The 19984-nt window shown below is 34.5% G+C and overlaps 1 protein-coding gene across 1 annotated transcript; it reads left to right on the forward strand.

Moving 5' to 3' along the window:
- Nucleotides 1–12092: 12092 nt before the first annotated feature.
- On the forward strand, nucleotides 12093–16555 carry LOC143374577 (endocuticle structural glycoprotein SgAbd-2). Its single transcript, XM_076822825.1, has 4 exons — nucleotides 12093–12287; nucleotides 12878–13020; nucleotides 13720–13864; nucleotides 16169–16555. Exons 1-4 carry the CDS (start codon nucleotides 12198–12200, stop codon nucleotides 16385–16387), a joined length of 597 nt encoding a protein of 198 aa, XP_076678940.1. The 5' UTR covers nucleotides 12093–12197; the 3' UTR covers nucleotides 16388–16555.
- The last annotated feature ends 3429 nt before the right edge of the window (nucleotides 16556–19984 follow it).

Here is a 19984-nt window from a genome sequence, read left to right on the forward strand (position 1 = left end):
CAGTTATACTATCTCTGTTTTCCATTAAAAATTATTGGAGCACAAAAATGCATATGACTCGTGAAAAAATTGAAATAGGGCACGCGAAGTGGGTACGATATGTTAAAAAATAACTTGTGCATTTAAAAAAGATGTAATGCTCTCTGGACTTGCCTTTCATTTTAATTAGTGACAATATTTTTCCGTAAACACAATTTAAAATAAAATGGACCCCTTGGGACATTATCGTTTGATAATAATTATCCCCTTTTCAATGCCATTTAATATTCAACTAATTTACTTGTAACTCCTTCGCAGAATTGATAGTGAATTGCAATGGATTAAAACGAAAAAAAGGATCTGCCTACTGATTGTGGTACTAGGCCCACTTTGCATCGTGCATTGTTGTTTTCTTCTGAAACAAACGGTTCCCATACATCGATAGCAACCGCGTTCGACCAGCTGACGTTGAACTGTGTGTACACTGCCCTCCCTTCCCATGAGTTGCGAAATTTCGGCTAGAATTTGCGGCACCGTACGTGTTGGGTCAACATTGGAAAGATGCTTGATCATTCAATTCATCGCTATGATATACTTCATCTTCAAACACCAAGCGAGAACACTTCGCGGGTAATTCTTTCCCTTTCGCACTCGTGATCGATGAAATGCGAAATTTTCTTGCCGAGTCACTTGAAGATCAACGTGCGATACCTTTGCGAATTTCTGTTCCCATTAGCCGCAAAAATGGGGTGGTAACAGCACGTGGTTTCGTTTTTAAAAAAAAGGAAAGTAAGCTTGGAATTGCTCTTTGGTTTTTCATCCGTGGAAAAATCATTACCGCTATTGGCATTTTCTTATTTCCGCCACGCAATCTGGTGGTAAAAATTAAAGCAGTCGAATCGGGTTAGCTGTCACATAGTGCAAATCTTTTTAGGACCCTGTGAACTGAACGATACAAGCAAGTAAAAATTTTTGGTGCAATTTAGTAATGATGAATCAAGACAGGACGAATGGCAAAGTACTTAATTGGCAGTATTGGGAATTTCGACTGTTTGATGATCGATTTTGTAAAATTTAACAGAGTATTTAATGGCAAAAACATTATTGCACTGTTTCAATACTTGTGTGACACCAGTCCTGTAACGAGATTCACCCGATTACAGAGCTTACTTTAGTAGATGGCGCTCTCGCAGTATTTCCCAATATGTTATACTAGCTTTACTACTCGGTTTCGTTGGCCGAAATTTAGATTCTGAATTCATAAACAATTTTTTTTTTTTTTTTTGGCAAAATAGGTAGTCACATTCATTTGGATTAGCTAGACATAATGGGCTGGGACAGATCCCGTGAACCCAGAGTTTACCGTTCGAATGTTTTTAGGCGACAGACAAACACTCAAAACACTTTCTACTTTATATATTAAAATTATCAAGAAATCATATTATCGATGCCTTACCGCATAAAATATTACATGTCCACTTTCTGTGAAATTTGAGGTTTTATATGCAACAAATAATTCTTGAGTGTTTCTTTACGCTGTATAAAAATCACATTTATATCTACTTCGTAAATTTGTGAAAAATAATATTTTTCTTCATTGTATGCCCCTGAATCTTACGTAGCATTGCACGTTTAAACCCGGTTTTCCCGAAAACGCTAAAAGTGGAGGCACAGTGTTTGTGCGCTAATTTTAAGCCGTCGATATATCGCTCTAGAAATCATAAAACTTCTGTGCATGTACCTATATTAATTCTTCATGAAACGCAGAGTTAATGGTACATGAAAATGGGACTTAAAACCAGTATGATTTTGATACCGGTATTACGCCAACAAAGCTATACTGAAACCGATATAATACCGAAACATGTAAGTACCTAACCGATATATTACCGAAAATCAATACCGGTATATTTCGCTTTTTCTTTTGGTGACAGGGTAGGTTAAGATTTTCCGGTAACACGTTCATAGTTCATAACGCTTATAGAAGTGGAACAATTATATAAAAATACCAGTATAGTGCTACACCCTTATAGAAGTGGAACAATTATATAAAAATACCAGTATAGTGTTACACCCTTATAATTATAAAAATACAACTGCACAGGGGACTAAAATTTTAACTTTGAAGATTTTATTGTAATATATTTTTTGTATGTTTAGCCGCAGAGGTTTTCCTCGAGCAGTCATTTAATCATACAGTTTTGATTCTGAAATTATAAGCTGTTGTAAGTAATCAGGGTACACGACATCTTTCAATTACAGAGCTTACCTAAGGCGATTCTAGATCTTACAGCGTGGCAGTCAGATCTCAAGCGGTACTTGAATCCAGTTTGACCTTTCTCATTTTATTAACCACGTCAGCTCAGGTATGCCTCATCATCTCAGCGAGACTTCGACTCTCATAAAGATATGGCTAGAATGGCATACCTTCGGGATCCTCCCAGATGAGCTACGTATCTAGAAATTATGCAAACTGATCCACTGCACACAGCTCTGGATCCGCTTGGCAGCTGCCTTCCAATTTGCATCCTCGAGCCGATATAACAGCTTTGCTTAAATCGAGCCCCGTGAAAACCATACTACTTTAAAACGCGAACCAGCGAAAGATCGTAGGAAAGATCGCTTTGATTTCATCGATATAAAGTAGTCTCGACGAACGAAATCACAATAAATTTTGATAATGTTACGGCTGCGGGGATATATTTTTTAATTTAAATTCACCAATACTGCCGCGCGCTCAAACGTATAAAAATCAGTTAACACCCATCGCTGAAACCAGTAATATTCATTATTCATTGGATTTTACTTCTCTTTGATAAATATTTATTACGCAAGTTTATTTTTTGCCGTGACAAATATGAGCAGGGTTATTGCGGGATGTAAGGACATTCGCGAGGACATTTTTTTTTGTATGCAAAAATACGTTTTTAATATGTATAACGTTTTTGTACGATTTTTTTATTTTTATTTATTCCTCTTCTTTTATAAATATTTTACTATTGAATGAAAGGAAATAAAGGCAGGGCTTGAGATGCATAAGCAGGTGAAAGGTATTTACAAAATATTTAAGGATTTATGTACACATTTTACGATCGTATACACTATGAACCGTATTATGCAGAAATGAATCGACCATTATGAAAGACGTTTGCTTTGGAGAACTTGATAGTAAATCTCTGTTGTTTTGGTTGTTTCGTCAACACCCAACAGTCGACCACCAAGTTAGAACTTTTATTAACATACTAAGTACCAAAATACCAGTGCTGCGCTGCGGTATAAATTAGACTTTCCGTTCTCATGGCAACATTTAATTTTAAATATAGCCTATAGCAGTCCCATAAAAGCAAACGTTCTTCTGATATATGCTTCATCGAAATCGGTTCAGTAGTTTTTGAGTTTTGCGCTTTCAAACACACATACAGTGGGTCGCATTAATATTCGGACACTTTTTAAAATCGCATAACTTTTTTACAATTGGTCCAAGCAACTTGAGTTTTTTTGAGAAGCTAGAAGGATTAGTTTGCTAACTGACCCGTTTCGTCGTTTTGAAAAAAAATGTATTTGGTTAGAATAGCGAAAAGAATAGTAAAGGTCGATTTTTAAACTTTTTTTTGTGAGCTTGTAATGAAAATTAAAAAAAAATATTCTGCGATCTTTAAACGTTTGTAGCTCGGAGCAACGTTAACCGATTTTGATGAAATTTTAGGCACGTGTGCAACTTACTGCAATCTACAAACGGTTTTTTTTTTTAATTTTCATTGCAAGCTCACAAACAAAAGTTTAAAAATCGACCTTTACTATTCTTTTCGCTATTCCAACCAAATACATTTTTTTTAAAAACGTCGAAACGCGTCAGTTAGCAAACTAACCCTTCTAGCTTCTCAAAAAAATTCAAGTTGTTTGGACCAATTCTAAAAAAGTTATGCGATTTTAAAAAGTGTCCGAATATTAATGCGAGTCACTGTAAGTACATACGTGGCACGAATATTTTTATATAATGGTATAGATACGTAAATGCGATTCGAACATAATTTGTTAAACCACATTAAACACTATAACAATATTTCGTAATACTTCTGAGAATTATTCCCATATAACTTAGCTACTTACCTGTCACGCAACACCATTTCGCTAATTGAAATATTTCTGTACCTTTACCTCCGATGATTAACGACACTTCAATTTGACGGCATCCATATAACGAATGTTATTTATTACATTTCTTACGTATAGAAATGTTTTAAGTGTGTGACATACGAAAACCTGTGCAAAAGTTGAATATTTGATTTTTCAAAGGGGAATCTTAACCCTTGCACGGAAATTGGGTCATCTTGACCCAAAATCGAGTCACAAATCCACATTCCTCCTTCACTTATGTGGACTGTAACACCTTCATATATTTAAATAACTAAAAACAGTAAATAATAAATATTAATAATGTTTTTAATTCTTTATTCTAGAAATTTAATAAGTTCTTCAAATATTAAACCGTAATAATTAAATGATCTGAGTTTTATTTTTGTATGCTCATTTCTTGCAAAGATATGACACTGGGTCAATTTTAAACAAATTTACGTATCCGTGTAACTTTACAAATTCAGTTGGTACTCATAAGGGTTGAGGGGGAATCCTATTCTTTGGGCTAAAAACATAGCGAAATTTTAGATTTTTTTAAAAAGAAATTAGCATTTCGATTCATCTGAAATTTGGACCATGTTTTTATGCATCTTTGAAGAAGTTGTAGTTTTTTTTTTATTAATTTTTAATAATAAATATAGGAGTTATGCATGATCGACCATCACACCGCCGTTGTCCGCTGGTGCGCACGATATTTTTGTAACCACTGAACCGATTACCTTCAAATTTGGCCTGCATGTCCAACAAACATTACTTCATATTTTGATGAACCAGGATACCGTTAAGTTATATACTTCTTTGATTACAATAAGAAAATTGGCAGAAAATTGTATAGCAAAAGTTAAAGTTTCAGACCTTTCAATTTAAAAATTCTCCACACTCCTCAACAAATTTTTGTTTTGTTTTCTGCCTCGTCGAATTATTGCTACATATGTATACAGTGAAACGCCGTTTCATTTTTCTGTTTTAGATTACCAGGAAGCAAAATAAATATCATGCACACCAGCGGACGACGAATTTTGTGCGGCGCGTTAATCGATCATGTATAACTCCTATATTTGTTACTAAAAAATTCATAAAAAAACTATGGCTTCCTCAAAGATGCATCAAAATATGGTTCAAATTTCAGATGAATCAAATGGTTAGTTTCTTAAAAAAAAAATCCCCAATTTTGCTATATTTCTAGCCCAACGAATAGGATTCCCCTCTTAAGTCCGTTGAGTAATTTGTGATTTGAGCGGAATGATAGGAAATGATAGAAGTCTAAACTCGATTTTTAACACGAAAATATTTTTAACTTAGAACTAAACATCAATAAAATAATTTTGAAGCCACGAAACACAGAATTATCATCGGTGAGAGTATTGCCTTTCCAGGAACTGACCCTAGTTACATATGTGACGTTTGGTTCTGTACTCAAACAATCCGTTCGCCAAAGAAAGTGAGTGGGGTGCGCTAAGAGCAAGAATGACAGAGCACCAGCGAAAGACAGCCTATCATGCTACCGACGGTCAGCGAGGAGCGATAAAGGACTAACGAAAACATTATCAGTTTGACTGGCGCCGGCGCGTCTTGTCGTCCTGGACTTGCATGCTGCGCAAGGTTTTGGCGTGCTGTCCCATAATGTTTGGTTTAAGAACAAACTGAACTCGGAGTTCGCTTTGTACTTCGTCGCCTCAGGACCCGCTCGCTCGCGTGCCGTCGAGCACAATAATGTGAATAAAGTCTGCGCGCGATGAGTTATCCACTGACGCAAGTTCAAATTTGTATATTTTTCATTAAATATGCTTGAAAGTATTAGTAATGGATTAGTGAGCTTCCACCGATTAAAATGAGTATAAACTCGACATCAATCGGACTACTTTTAATTATAAGTTGATGCATTAGGAACAGTGGTGCCAGAATCGTGGGACGTGGGAATTGCTTACCCCCACTACGACGTACTGTCGCCCCCCACTTTTTCCCGTCCCGCTGCACACAAGCATATCCCTACCCCTGTCCGTGTACTCGGCAGCCGAATAGGTAACGCACACGGACGGGAGTAGGAATATGCTTGTGCGTAGCGGGACGGGAAAAAAGTGGGGGTGGGGCGACAGTACGTTGTAGTGGGGGTAAGCATTTGTCCCACGTCCCACGATTCTGGCATCACTGATTGGGAGTAGAACATTAGTATGCGACATGGCCGCAATACTGACCGAAACGTTGGAAATTTAATCTTAAAATTTGCACAATAGCTTTTATTTAATCTCTTAAAAATAGACCGAACCGCTGCGCCGATAACATTTACTTTTAAGTTTCAAAAATTCTTTACGGTCGAAATTCTAAATCATTTTATTTAGTATGCGACACTAGCGGTCGGTACGCGAACTAATAGTAATGGCCGACGCAGGTATACAATTTACTGCGGTCTATCAATTTTCACAGTATCGACGAACTGTATGCAGAAAAAATATTGTGTAGCAAATTGTAACGTTACAATGAACAATGGTCGCAATTTAAGTTTGCATGAAAGTGCCAAAAAGTGGAGCAAGTAAAATTGTCCACATTGCATACTTTTACTTATTTCAATATTGTGTCTAAATGTATTGTCAACATTTTTACTGTAAGAAATAACTTTTAAATAAACTTTCATACTACTGGTTTCATGTAAACATATACACTGCGTTCCATATAAGAGCGTACCAACGCCCTTACCGATTTGCGACCGATCTGCGCAGCTCTCATGGATCTGACACACGCGATTGGCCGTAGCTCTTTCGCAATTGGTCGTGGCGCTTTCTCTGCCGGTTTGCTACCAATCAACAGTGTATCCCTGCGCGAAACGAGTACGCTCTAATGTGGAACGCAGTGTAGTAAAATGTATACCTGCGTCGTCCATATTTGTTACGCTACACTAGCGCCACCATTCCCGCGGTGGCAGTTTCCTTTGCCAATAGGTAATTATGTACAAAACTGCAGTCCTCGCCGATTTCGTTAACCTTGGAATATGTTGTCAAAATTAAAATTCTGAACAACTTTTTCCTATAAGTAGCTGCATGTTACCGTTGCTTGGATTTAGTTTTCGAGATATTTGCAAGCAACTGCGAAACCTCTGAGAGATTTATACATTTTTTTGTGATTTAAATCTCCCCAAAGATGGCGCCCCTCTCGCGGAAACCACTAAATCATTTAACCCAGACCAAATACCGATCACAGTTTCTTGCGAATATTTCGAAAACTGAAGCCAAGCGACGACAACATGTACGCGAAAATGTTATTCAGAATTATGCCACCGATAACATATTCCAAGGTCATCGAAATCGGTGAGGACTCTGCTTTTGTAAATAATTACCAAACTATTTTTTGCTTTTTACCTATTTTATTTTTTTGCGTTTCTGTGACACTCCTCGAGCCGCGTGCGAGCGTTAGGAATTTTATTGTTGTTGCATCCCCACCACAAACAAAAAACCTTTTACCCTATCCGCGATCGACAATTTCACGTGCACCAACGGAATTCGGAAGTGTTTTGAATTATTTTTTATTAAAAGTAGCTCGAACAAGTTTGCGTTTGAACTATCCATTTGTAGTACTCTCATGAAGATGTAGGCAATCTTTACCTATACACATACATTTATAAAATAGAACGTCTGTCTGTATGCTCTTTATTAACTCCTAAACACTGACCCATCTGGACCAAATTTTGCACAGTTGCTCCCTAGGACCCCCGGGGAAATATGCTCCCATGAAACCTGGATACCTCGCACCCTCCCTCTCCAACCCCTTTTCGACCCCTTGACACTTTCTGATAATCTTAGTTTAGTGCATTATTGTATAAGTAAACATTGCGCAATAATTATTAATGAAGGCACCACTTAATTTTAAAATATTAATTGTTAGTCTTCGAATATATTAATTCTTCTTAAAGTATTATATTGTTATTCTCACATTTCCACGCGATGCTTTAGATATAACAAGCCAGGGCAACGTCGAGTAGTTGAAACTAGTAGATAATTATGGGAGTCTTTTTTTATTACTGCCGGCACGTGTTCAAAGTGCGGAGCGAGCTGGACAAAACTTTTCCAGTAGAAGCAACTGTTTGGAAAGGCCTGATAGTCTCTAAATTTGCCGTTCCCTGAACCGCACACCAACCAAAGTGGTATGTACTTTTTCCAATAGATTTTCGTGAAACTATTACCAATGAAGCGTCAGTTTTATTTTTAACAGATGAAACTTGAAACTTGATCGGCTTCGGAATATTTTGCATAGTGCGTATTTCAATTCACCCCTAAATTTTGCAATAAAATAAGGCCCTATTTTGACTGGTTGCATTGGGAAAATCTCACCAGTCTGTCGATAATATTCTCAGAAATATCTGACGAAAAATAAAAGAATTTAATCTTCGATTAGCGGGTGAATCGCCAGTCGCGGGGAATAAGCACAGGAAATTGTGAGAATGAATAGCGTAATTATAGGCTAGGGAGCACTGCAATCGCATTTATTCTACGAACAAGGACTTTGTCTTGGCAGTGACATTAGAATGCAGTAGAGAACAGCATTCTGCAAAGTAGTTTTTATACATTCAAATAAAAATTTGCAGTAGCTTTGCGAACACAAAATTTTTACGCGATATATAAACTTCTCAGAAAAATTTCAATTGTGATCGTTATTTTGCATATAAGGGAAATGTGTATTAAAGAACATGAACACGTATTTGATTTTCTTGTTTATCACCTAAAAAGATTTTGGAGGTGAAAAAAAAGAAAAAAAAATCTTTCCGCGTGGGTGATTTTATCCATCATTATTTACAGCGAATGAACTGTGTTACAATAATAATTGTGAGATTACTTCCAAACATATTTTATATATATTATTCTTTATATTTCGGTACCTTATTAATGACTTCAATTACAAATTTGACTTGCGCTATTATGATTTTATCTACTTCCCAATATGGGATGAAATATTTTACCCCCTTTGTACGCCTTATACTATGACGTATCCGTGTGCAAGAAATAACATACAGATGAAACGCCCGGGAGTGGTCTTACTTGAGAACAATGCGACCCTAAGTGCCACGAAGAATGAAGAACGCGCCGTGAATGTAATGAAAATAACTATCAGAAAATACACTACTACATATTTCTAAATAACTGATTTTCTGCACTGATAACGTTAACGGGATATAATATATTTATAAATCGATTCCGTAATATTTCGATATCTACAGAGATATGTATATGTATGAGGCAAAATGCTTCTAACATCTATTTAATAATCGAATGATCATTAACCGACGAAGTGGCAAAATATCTGTCACAGTTATGAAATTAATTATACGCGCCGGTAAAATTATATATAATTGAGAAAAGGAAATTTAATAAGCACAATAATAATTTATTTTTAATTGTTGCATATGTAGTCCATTTTATTAACTATAATTTGTGCACAGTGTTCTGTAACACTTTATGTGTTCAATGTAATGTGTATAATATTTAGGTATTAAATTAGTTTGCACATAGAAATCGGGCGAAGGAGCATTACAATCTTAGATGATCGGTATTAGGAACCGTTAATGGGATATAATAATTTCACAATTTCCCCTTTCATCCCTTATTTTATCGACTTACTACCATTATCAGTATTGCATAGTAATTCGTGTATTGAAAATGTAAAAATTTTATGCTGACGATTATAGACCTCTAAATCTTTTAGAAAAAGTAGATTTACAACCTAGTAGAGATACACGAGAAAGTAAGTTTACAACCTTCTATGACCTGGAATAACCTTTTCCTATAACCTCTCGAACTCGTTTCAGCAACCACTATCTGCCTCAGGATTACAAAAATGTAGCATCTCATCCAAACAGAACACTGGATCAAACACCTTGATTAGTACCACTTCTCTAAACATATATATGCACAGAGTATAAAAGGGTTAATGTAGAAGTACGAAAAATTGAAAAAAATTGAAAAGTTAGATTTACGAAAACCGCTAAATGTTTATTTAAAACCAAACTGTTTCAGAAATATCTCTTTTACGAAATAGGTCGATATAATACACGTAAAATGTACATAGTATTTATTAGAAAATAAATTAAACTTTTCAAAAAGGCGTTGAGATGCTTTTAATTTTTAGAGTTTATACTAGTTTCGCATTTACAAGTAATTGAGAACAATAATAATTTAAACTATACCTTTTGCCTCCAAGTTTAATATTGACAACTAAAATGTTTAATCGATAATTCAATAAGTTTGCAGCAAACATTTTCTACTTATTAACTTCTAAATTGACGTATCTTTCGGTAATAATATAATCAGTTAAAAATGGTACCCACTAAAAGCAGATTTGACAAAATAAATTGAAGTACTTTATAATTCATTTATCAAAACATGTAACAATATTAAAAGTATTATTGTTACTCTAAAAAAGTTTATACACACAGGGCGAAATTTAAATAATAAATTTATCTGTAAATTACAATACACACAGAAATAAATCTAATTAGAAGATATGATTTCGGCGCACTGGTACGGTCTGTTAAATAATTAAATAAAAGCTATTTTGCAATTTTTAGAATTTTTAACAAATTTCAACGATTCGGTCAATTATTATAACCATTCTCAAGGAAAGTTAGATAAAAGGGAAAAAAATACTGCGTATGCTTTTATACAAAAAAATACTGCGTACGCTTTTATACAAAAAAAATACTGCGTATGCTTTTATACAAAAAAAATTGTTTATGTAAAAGCTATTTTGTAATTTTGAGAATTTTTACCAAATTCCAACGTTTCGGTTAATGATTATGACCATTCTCAAGAAAAGTTAGATAAAACGAAAAAAATACTGCGCATGCTTTTATACAAAAAAATACTGCGTATGCTTTTATACAAAAAAAAATTTAGCAGTATTTTTTTATATAAAAGCAGACGCAGTATTTTTTTTGTATAAAAGCATACGCAGTATTTTTTTCCTTTTATCTAACTTTACTTGAGAATGGTCATAATCATTGACCGAAACGTTGAAATTTGTTAAAAATTCTAAAAATTGCAAAATAGCTTTTATTTAATTATTTAACAGACCGTACCAGTGCGCCGAAATCATATCTTCTAATTAAAACAATTTTTACGGTCGAAATTCAAATTATATTACACAGAAGTAAATATACTTATACCGAAATAAATACTATCATTATACCCCTAAACTACGAATAACAAATACACTTTAATCACTACTGTGTATTTTATGCAAATAATGGATCAGCAACAGTTTGTTTACCAACATTAAGGCGAATGCCCTAATTTCTGCTCATTTCGTATCTTTCTTATTATTATATACGTTACGTTTGTACTACAGTTGCAAAAAAATAATTCTAAATTATTTAAACATTTACGCGAGTGTTGCACGAGCTTGGGGCTAATGAAAGTATAGCATAAGCAACGAAAAACTTTTAAATTGAGAGTTGGTATCCGATAATTGGGCAGAAAACAGTTTCTGCGGTAAAAGTTCTCATTTAATAACAAAAACAGGTACCGTATTTTGCTCTGATGGAATTTTTTACTATTTTTAATTTATACATACATCGCTATTTTTCATGAGCAGAAATACGTACATTTCGAGCATTATATATTATAATTAAAAATTACTAATAATCAAACATCTTGAAATATCTTTCTTAAATAATTTTGAAACGGTTGATTTATTATTAAACAATCAACCAAGTACTCTGCAAATTTTCATCACAAACGAATCTTTTACCCCTTCTTTCTGACGAGTTAGCTCTTAAACCAGCAGAAATTGGGACATTCACCTTATTGGTAATAAAAATACAAATACCGAGGAGAAAATTGCGAACAAACATCGACCAGGCGGTTCTCCGCGTGTATTCAAATGAACTCGATCGATGACGAAGCTAATTGCTACTGCCTGACGCTCGCAGCTGGAAGACTCATGTATGGTAACATTAATTCTAGCGTCTGAGGTCCTTGGGAACAGGGTTGAGGTGGGGCAAAATTGTGAGGGCGAGCAGAAGCTACGAAGAGAATGGTTGAAAGCATGGCCAGGGAGAATGGGAAGGGAAAATCATCTGGAGCGTCTTCATATAAATGCCGGCGGTAGTTGCACATGGTACTACAGGTTCGATCTTATTCAAATCGGCACCACGAACACAGGGAACCGTCATCATGCAACATTTAGTGAGTGATCCAAGTGAATGAACCTTGTCGTCGTAATTACCAGCGTATCTAAATCATAACTACTAATACGTAACTAGATTTACAACATACCACCGTTTCCAACACTAATTAATCAAACAGACATCGTTCAACTCTTAAGTTGGTGCCACTCCATTTCAAAGTTTCACTCATCACTTGGTACTTTCTGCTTCTTTTGCTTTAAATCCACAAATCAGTTTATTAACTGATTATCATCATATGTACATGATTCGTTGCCATTGACTTTATCAGACATTAATTTAATAGCTTTTTAACGTTGCAGACAGCTAAACGAATTACTAAAATATAAACATATCGCACATCGTGTTAGGCAGGTCTAAAGTTGCAGAAGTGCTTACAAATGTAGTACGTAAATATTTGTGTGGGTTTCTTTTTTAAAATAGCAAAATGCTTCTAGATAAGTGGGTACATACTACTTTCTATATTACCACTTTACATAAACTGTACGCAGGTTTTTAGTTAAGGTAAATTAAGGAAAAGCATAGGGTCGAATACACAGTTGGAGACTATGAAGCTTATGGTCAATTTCACTGTGCATCGTATGATTGCAGTTATTGGTCTCCGCTCTGATCTGCTGCGCAGCAGGACAATTCGGGGGATACCGTGGATTCCCGAGTCAGAATGCGTACAGGCCGACGCCTAAACCAAATTTCCAGCAACCAATACAGCCTCAGTACAACACGCCGCAATACAAGTAGGTGTTTACATTTTCGGCTATGCAAGGGTAGTTTTGACTTACTGTTAAAAACCACCGCTTATAAAAGTTTCTTTTCTTATGGAATTGTTGAAAAATACCTGTTATAAAATTACTAACTACGTGCAATGTGTAATTAATTTTCTTATGGAATTGTTGAAAAATACCTGTTATAAAATTACTAACTACGTGCAATGTGTAATTAATTTTCTTATGGAATTGTTGAAAATACCTGTTATAAAATTACTAACTACGTGCAATGTGTAATTAATTTTCTTATGGAATTGTTGAAAAATGCCTGTTATAAAATTACTAACTACGTGCAATGTGTAATTAAAATCGTAGTATACACCCTTTAGAGTTAAATAGAGTGCAATACTAATGTGATATGAAACGCTCTAGTAAATTAGAATATGTAAACTCTTTTACTGCGCCCTTAACATTTTAAGTTTAACTATAGTGGCCACCTAAGAATTTGGATACTTTGCCGACGATTTTGGTGGTATATATGCATAAATTTTAAGTAAATAAAATTTTTAAATTCAATGAAAAAATCCCGGACCTCTAAAGGTTAAAGCCGTTGCGAACATATTTTTTTTTATTAAACTGGTACTGACACTGCCATTGTTAACTTATGAATAGTTAACATAGTTTTAAAAGCATGTAAATGACGAGGTATTGAAATGCTGCTTTTTACAGTTCTCCTGGAAGATTTATAGCCATTCGTAGCCAACAGAAGGATTCCTACCCGGATGGATCTTATACTTTCAGCTACGATACCGAAAATGGAATTTCGGTGTCCGAAAGTGGACGCCCTCAAGGTTCTGGGCAGGCACAAAGCGAGGTAATAATCGTATGATACATAATTATTTAACACAAGATTATTCAGTATATTACGTTTTCTTTGCTACGTGATAGAAAATTGGAATAAACAAGACTTTTCAATAAAAATATTTCGCTAAAGGATTTAATAAAATATTTGCGAAAGTAAATCACTTTCTATGAAAAGAGATTACACACGTGCAATATTTTTAGCTGCCTTTTTAAACCACATATTGTCTTACTTGTACCATATTATAAAATCTTTTATATTAGTTCCGAAGTTACATATTTAAAAAATGTGATTAGTTTTTATTATTTTACCATCACATTATAAATTACAATGTACTGATAACGCATATAAATGTGATGCCTATTTCAAACACGAGACCATGCTGAGTGCAATATAAGGATATATAATAATAAAAAGTCTTAAATTGCTCATCGAAATTTAATTTGTTCTATTCCGCAGAAATAAACATTTGCAAAACTTTGCTGTGCATGTGCAGAAAAAGCATTAAAGCCACATTAAAATACTTAAGATTTATTCAATGATAACGAAAATCAAGAGTAACGAAATTGCAGTGGAGGTTTCTTCTTTCAATTATTAATGTTTAAAAATACAGGTGAATTTCGCATAGGTGCAATATTTTTGTGCAAAAAATTGCGCAGGTCAGCGAAGCCGCGTAGTATCGTCACTGTTTCTACCAATTAAGTTATACTTGCTACATCGTTGTTTTTTTTATGGTGACGAAGATACTCAACGCTCGCTGCGGCTCGCTGAATTGCCGTGCTTCAGGCGTTTCTGACCCGAATTTTGAAACGTGAATTAACTAAACAACGAAGCGTCCACTGCAATTTCGTTACTCTTGATTTTTCTCTTATCGTTCCATGCAGAATCGTCCGTTTCATTTTCTATGTGTTACTGTATACACCTTAATAATTTAGATGTCTCTTTAATATTTTTGGTGCACAGCAAAGTTTAAGCAAAGTCTCGTAGACGTTTATTTCTGCGGAGCAGAACAAATTAAATTTCGACAGACAATTTAAGATTTTTTATTATTACAGTCACTCTCCACAACCGACTCGTACGTTCGCACGTTTAACACGAGCCAAATTTATAAAAGCAGACGCAGTTTTCTTTGTGATTTAATTATTTCCTTGATAATGGTCGCAATACTGACCGAAACGTTGGAAATTTAATCTTAAAATTTGCACAATAGCTTTTATTTGATTAAATATTTATTAATTAAAGACGCAGTTTTCTTCCTGATTTAATTATTTCCTTGATATCGGTCGCAATACTGACCGAAACGTTGGAAATTTAATCTTAAAGTTTGCACAATAGCTTTTATTTGATTAAATATCTATTAATTTTATACTGACCGAAACGTTGGAAATTTAATCTTAAAATTTGCACAATAGTTTTTATTTGATTAAATATTTATTAATCAAATAAAAGCTATTGTGCAAATTTTAAAATCAAATTTCCAACGTTTCGGTCAGTATAAAATTAATAAATATTTAATCAAATAAAAGCACAATAGTTTTTATTTGATTAAATATTTATTAATCAAATAAAAGCTATTGTGCAAATTTTAAAATTAAATTTCCAACGTTTCGGTCAGTATAAAATTAATAAATATTTAATCAAATAAAAGCACAATAGTTTTTATTTGATTAAATATTTATTAATCAAATAAAAGCTATTGTGCAAATTTTGAGATTAAATTTCCAACGTTTCGGTCAGTATTGCGACCATTATCAAGGAAATAATTAAATTAGGAAGAAAACTGCGTCTTTAATTAATCAAATAAATGCTATTGTACAAATTTTAAGATTATCAAAACCATCTTAAAAATAGATCGAACCGGTGTGCCGATAACATTTACTTTTAAGCTTTAATTATTACATAACGTTAATAACGCAAATAACTAAAAATAAAATCCCCCACTGCAATTTCGTTGCTCTCCATTCTGGTCTTATTTTCTCACACAGAACCGCCCATTTAATATTCTACTACCTGTTGCCCTCCTTACTTAAAACGTCCTTTCGTATTTCGAAATATCCAAGATAACTAAAGTTTTATCATTTCCTATGTGCCCTCCTCGTAAAAAAAAATGAACAAATTAGACTGTTTCTAGATCCCCACGAATCCCGCAGGGTTTTCTAGCGTGACTTGAAAGGTAAAAGCCGTCTGGAACTTCGAGTATTTCAACATTTCTTGAAAATGGTAAAATGCTAGATAGGACATTTCAACCAAGCAGGCCAGCCGGACACAATAGCTTGTCTTGATTCGGGCTTGGATTCGATACGCATCTTCTTTCAGGTTGTCCAAGGTAGATACTCGTACACCGCGCCAGATGGAAGCCCTATCACTGTGGAATACACGGCCGACGAAAATGGTTTCCATCCGCAAGGTGCACATTTACCAACACCGCCACCAATTCCAGAAGCTATCAGACGAGCTCTCGCTGCCAATCCACCTGGGCCTGACGATTCGGAATACAGACAGCCGTACAATGGAAACGCTTACCGAAGATACTAGGCAAAATCTACTGACCAAGTGATGGGAAAAATTTTTTGGGCCCGAATTTATTCTCTGTTGTCTTCTAACTTGACGCGATGTTTGTACATATACCGAGAGAAAAAGAGAGGTGTCAATTCTTCGTCATGTAACAGTCATTTTATGATACATGAATAAATTTTTCTATTTGTTTACAGAACTTATTCCTATCCTCTTATGTCTACCCAAAAGCTCTACGAATGACCACCACCTTGCCGATCCCCTTGTTCCATGTAAATCATACGCGCTCATTATCCGTAGCACATGAATCTACGTAACCTGGCCAAGATTACGTGACTATCGTTATAACACGTGCTGGCCAAATTGTACCCAGACACGATCTTCGTAGGACCGGTACGGACAAGTGATCTTTAAGGAACCGCTATTCGTCTTTCGCTCTTTCGCATCTGCTCTAGAGAGCAGGGATGAAAACACATACAGTGGCTCGCATTAATATTCGGACACTTTTTGAAATCGCATAACTTTTTTAGAATTGGTCCAAACAACTTGAGTTTTTTTGAGAAGCTAGAAGGATTAGTTTGCTAACTGTCGCGTTTCGTCGTTTTGAAAAGAAATGTATTTGGTTGGAATAGCGAAAAGAATAGTAAAGGTCGATTTTTAAATTTTTTCTGTGAGCTTGTAATTAAAATTTAAAAAAAAAACCGTTTGTAGATTGCAGTAAGTTGTATACGTGCCTAAAATTTCATGAAAATCGGTTAACGTTGCTCCGAGCTGCAAACGTTTAAAGATCGCAGAATAATTTTTTTGAATTTTCAACTTTCGACCGACTGCTCATTATGCTTGACTAATCCAGATGAATGTGACTATTTAAAAAAAAAACTAAAAAAAAAATTTCTTTCTATAAAATCAGAATCTAAATTTCGGGCGAAGCCGAGTATTAAAGCTAGTAGTTAGTAAGAGAAAGTGTTAGATATACCTCCGTTGTGCTCCACCTATTTGCAACAACAAATGCATCCTATTTAAATTCACAATATTATGCAAACAGTAAGGTGTCTCGGTGAATTATAAAGTAATGAAATCCCGCGATCCCGGCTGTTTTTTGGATTCTAAAAATCCCGGGATTTGATATAAATAATCCCGAGCGTGTGGGGATTTTTTAAAAATGTGAATTACTTTATGAACACCTAAAAAATATAAAAATAAGCAGAATAAATAAACGTAGTCATTTCATAATAATAAGGACAGTGATAATAAAAATGGTTATTATTAAGTCGCATGTAACTAACTAAACTATATTTATTTTTACAATGATATTCTCGCTTTCCAAATTCTACTTCGAAATCGCGCGAGTTGCAAATCGCAATTTGTCTGAACACGTAAAATAATTGTAGATATGTACTTTGGGTGCTTTGCTGTTCCTTCGTTCGCATTTCCAAAATATCTTCATCATTATGAAGAACCATTGCTTACTGATATTATCTACTCAGATATTATATTATCAGATATTATCTCTGATATTATATATTCAGACTTTATTATTCTTCATTATTCTACTGTTTTTATCCTTAAAAATGACTTTAGCTGATGTTTCAGACTAACAATAGAAAGCAAGCTTGTTTACTTTAAATAAAGATGTCGAATTTCAACACATAAATAAATCACTTTAATTACTGAAATTTTCTATTACCCAATCCCGGGTTTAATCCCGGAATCCGGAGATGGACTTTAAAAAATCCCGCAACCCCGGGATCGTATATAATGACCGGGATTGTATTCCCTAATAGGGATATACCTGAAAAGTAATTCCTTGAATAACTATTGAAACGTAAAAATACATGCCACTGTTCTGTATGTCTACTTTTTGCGAAATTTTGTGTTTCTTTAATTATTTATAAGTTAGGTGCGCTTGTATTTTTGAAGCTGTTTATCTCGAAGGGGCTAAAAGTGGACGTACAATATTTGCTACATAGAGTCAGGCATCGATATTCGTTTAGCTCGCAGTAACATAATTACCTACGAAGTAACCGATAACGTAACATACGAACTTTTACCGTAGTACCAGGAGAGAGATGCTGGTTGAACTTCAAGTGCACCACGCCTCTGGCTGACACGTAAGAATCGTGGTAAACGAATAGGGATGGGATGAGTGCAAGTGAAAGTGTTCTATCGGATCTTCCATTATCTCACATTTTTCTGCAGGTCATCTCGGTCAAGGACTACCCAACATGAACGATGCAACTTGGGCAGGCCCCACACTTCTTTTGAAAGGTCCACGTAACCGTACGACTAATTATGAGCCATTTCACATCAAGCCATACAATAGTTCCAGGGAACACGATCCTGGTTATTATTTACTATCCCGGGATTGCGGGGTTCTCTAAAGTCTACCTCGGGATTCCGGGACTAACCCCGGGATTGGGTAATAGAAAATTTCAGTAATTAAAGTGATTTATTGTTTGTTAAAATTGTAAATGTTTATTTAAAGTAAAAAAACTTACTTAGTCGGACACATAAGTTAAAATTATTTTTAACAATGAAAACAGTAGAACAATGCGGAATAATAAAGTCTCAATAAGTAGATAATATCAGTGAATCATTATGAAGATTTTTGGAAATGCCAACGAAGAAACAGCGAAGCACCTAGAGTACATGTCTTCAATGCTTCGACTTTATGTGTTCAAACAAGTTGCGATTTGCAACGTGAGAATATCATTGTAAAAAATAAATAGAGTTTAGTTAGTTATATGCGACTTAATATTATTATTTAAATAAATCGTTACTATTATTATTGTCCTTATTATTATGAAATGACTATGCTTATTTATTCTGTTTATTTTAATATTTTTCAGATGTTCATAAAGTAATTCACATTTTTAAAAAATCTCGAAATTCTCGGGATTAGTTATATCAGATTCCGGGATTTTTGGAATGCAAAAAAGCAGCCGGGATCGAGGGATCACGGGATTGTATTCCATGAATATTTCACACCATAATCACTGATTTCTTTCAAAATTAAATTAAAAAATTTCTACTCTAGAAATAACTGTTTCAAACTGTTCCTATAAAGGTTCTTCACGAAACAGTTACGAAGAACCGTTATTCCGAATAACTGTTTTAAGGAACCGAAATGTCTGACTATCAGTTTCGGTTAAGGTTCTGAAACCGTTACTTTCTCGGTCGTATATCGGTTCCGAAACGGTTCTGGAATTGATTCACGTATATCTATTTTACAGTAATTAAAATCGCTAGGTATTACAGTTGCAGATTATTGTATTACTATATTCTGGGATCACCAAGTAATCCTACATTGATTCATAAGTGACAATATTGTATTACACTTTTTTTTATATCTATAAAAAATTAAGTGAGGCGAAGAGCTTACAGTTTACACACTTTTCTTTTTTTTTAAAGTAGGGCCGTAAGGAATATTCGAAAAATCGAATAATGTAAGTATTCGAAGTTGAGATTCGAATAATCTAAGTATTCGAATTTGAGATTAGAATAATCTAAGTATTCGAATTTAAGATTCGAATAATCTAAGTATTCGAATTTGAGATTCGAATAATCTAAGTATTCGAATTTGAGATTCGAATAATCTAAGTATTCTAATTTGAGATT

The sequence above is a fragment of the Andrena cerasifolii genome, chromosome 11 (genome assembly GCF_050908995.1).
Source record: "Andrena cerasifolii isolate SP2316 chromosome 11, iyAndCera1_principal, whole genome shotgun sequence".
Lineage (NCBI taxonomy): Eukaryota > Metazoa > Arthropoda > Insecta > Hymenoptera > Andrenidae > Andrena > Andrena cerasifolii.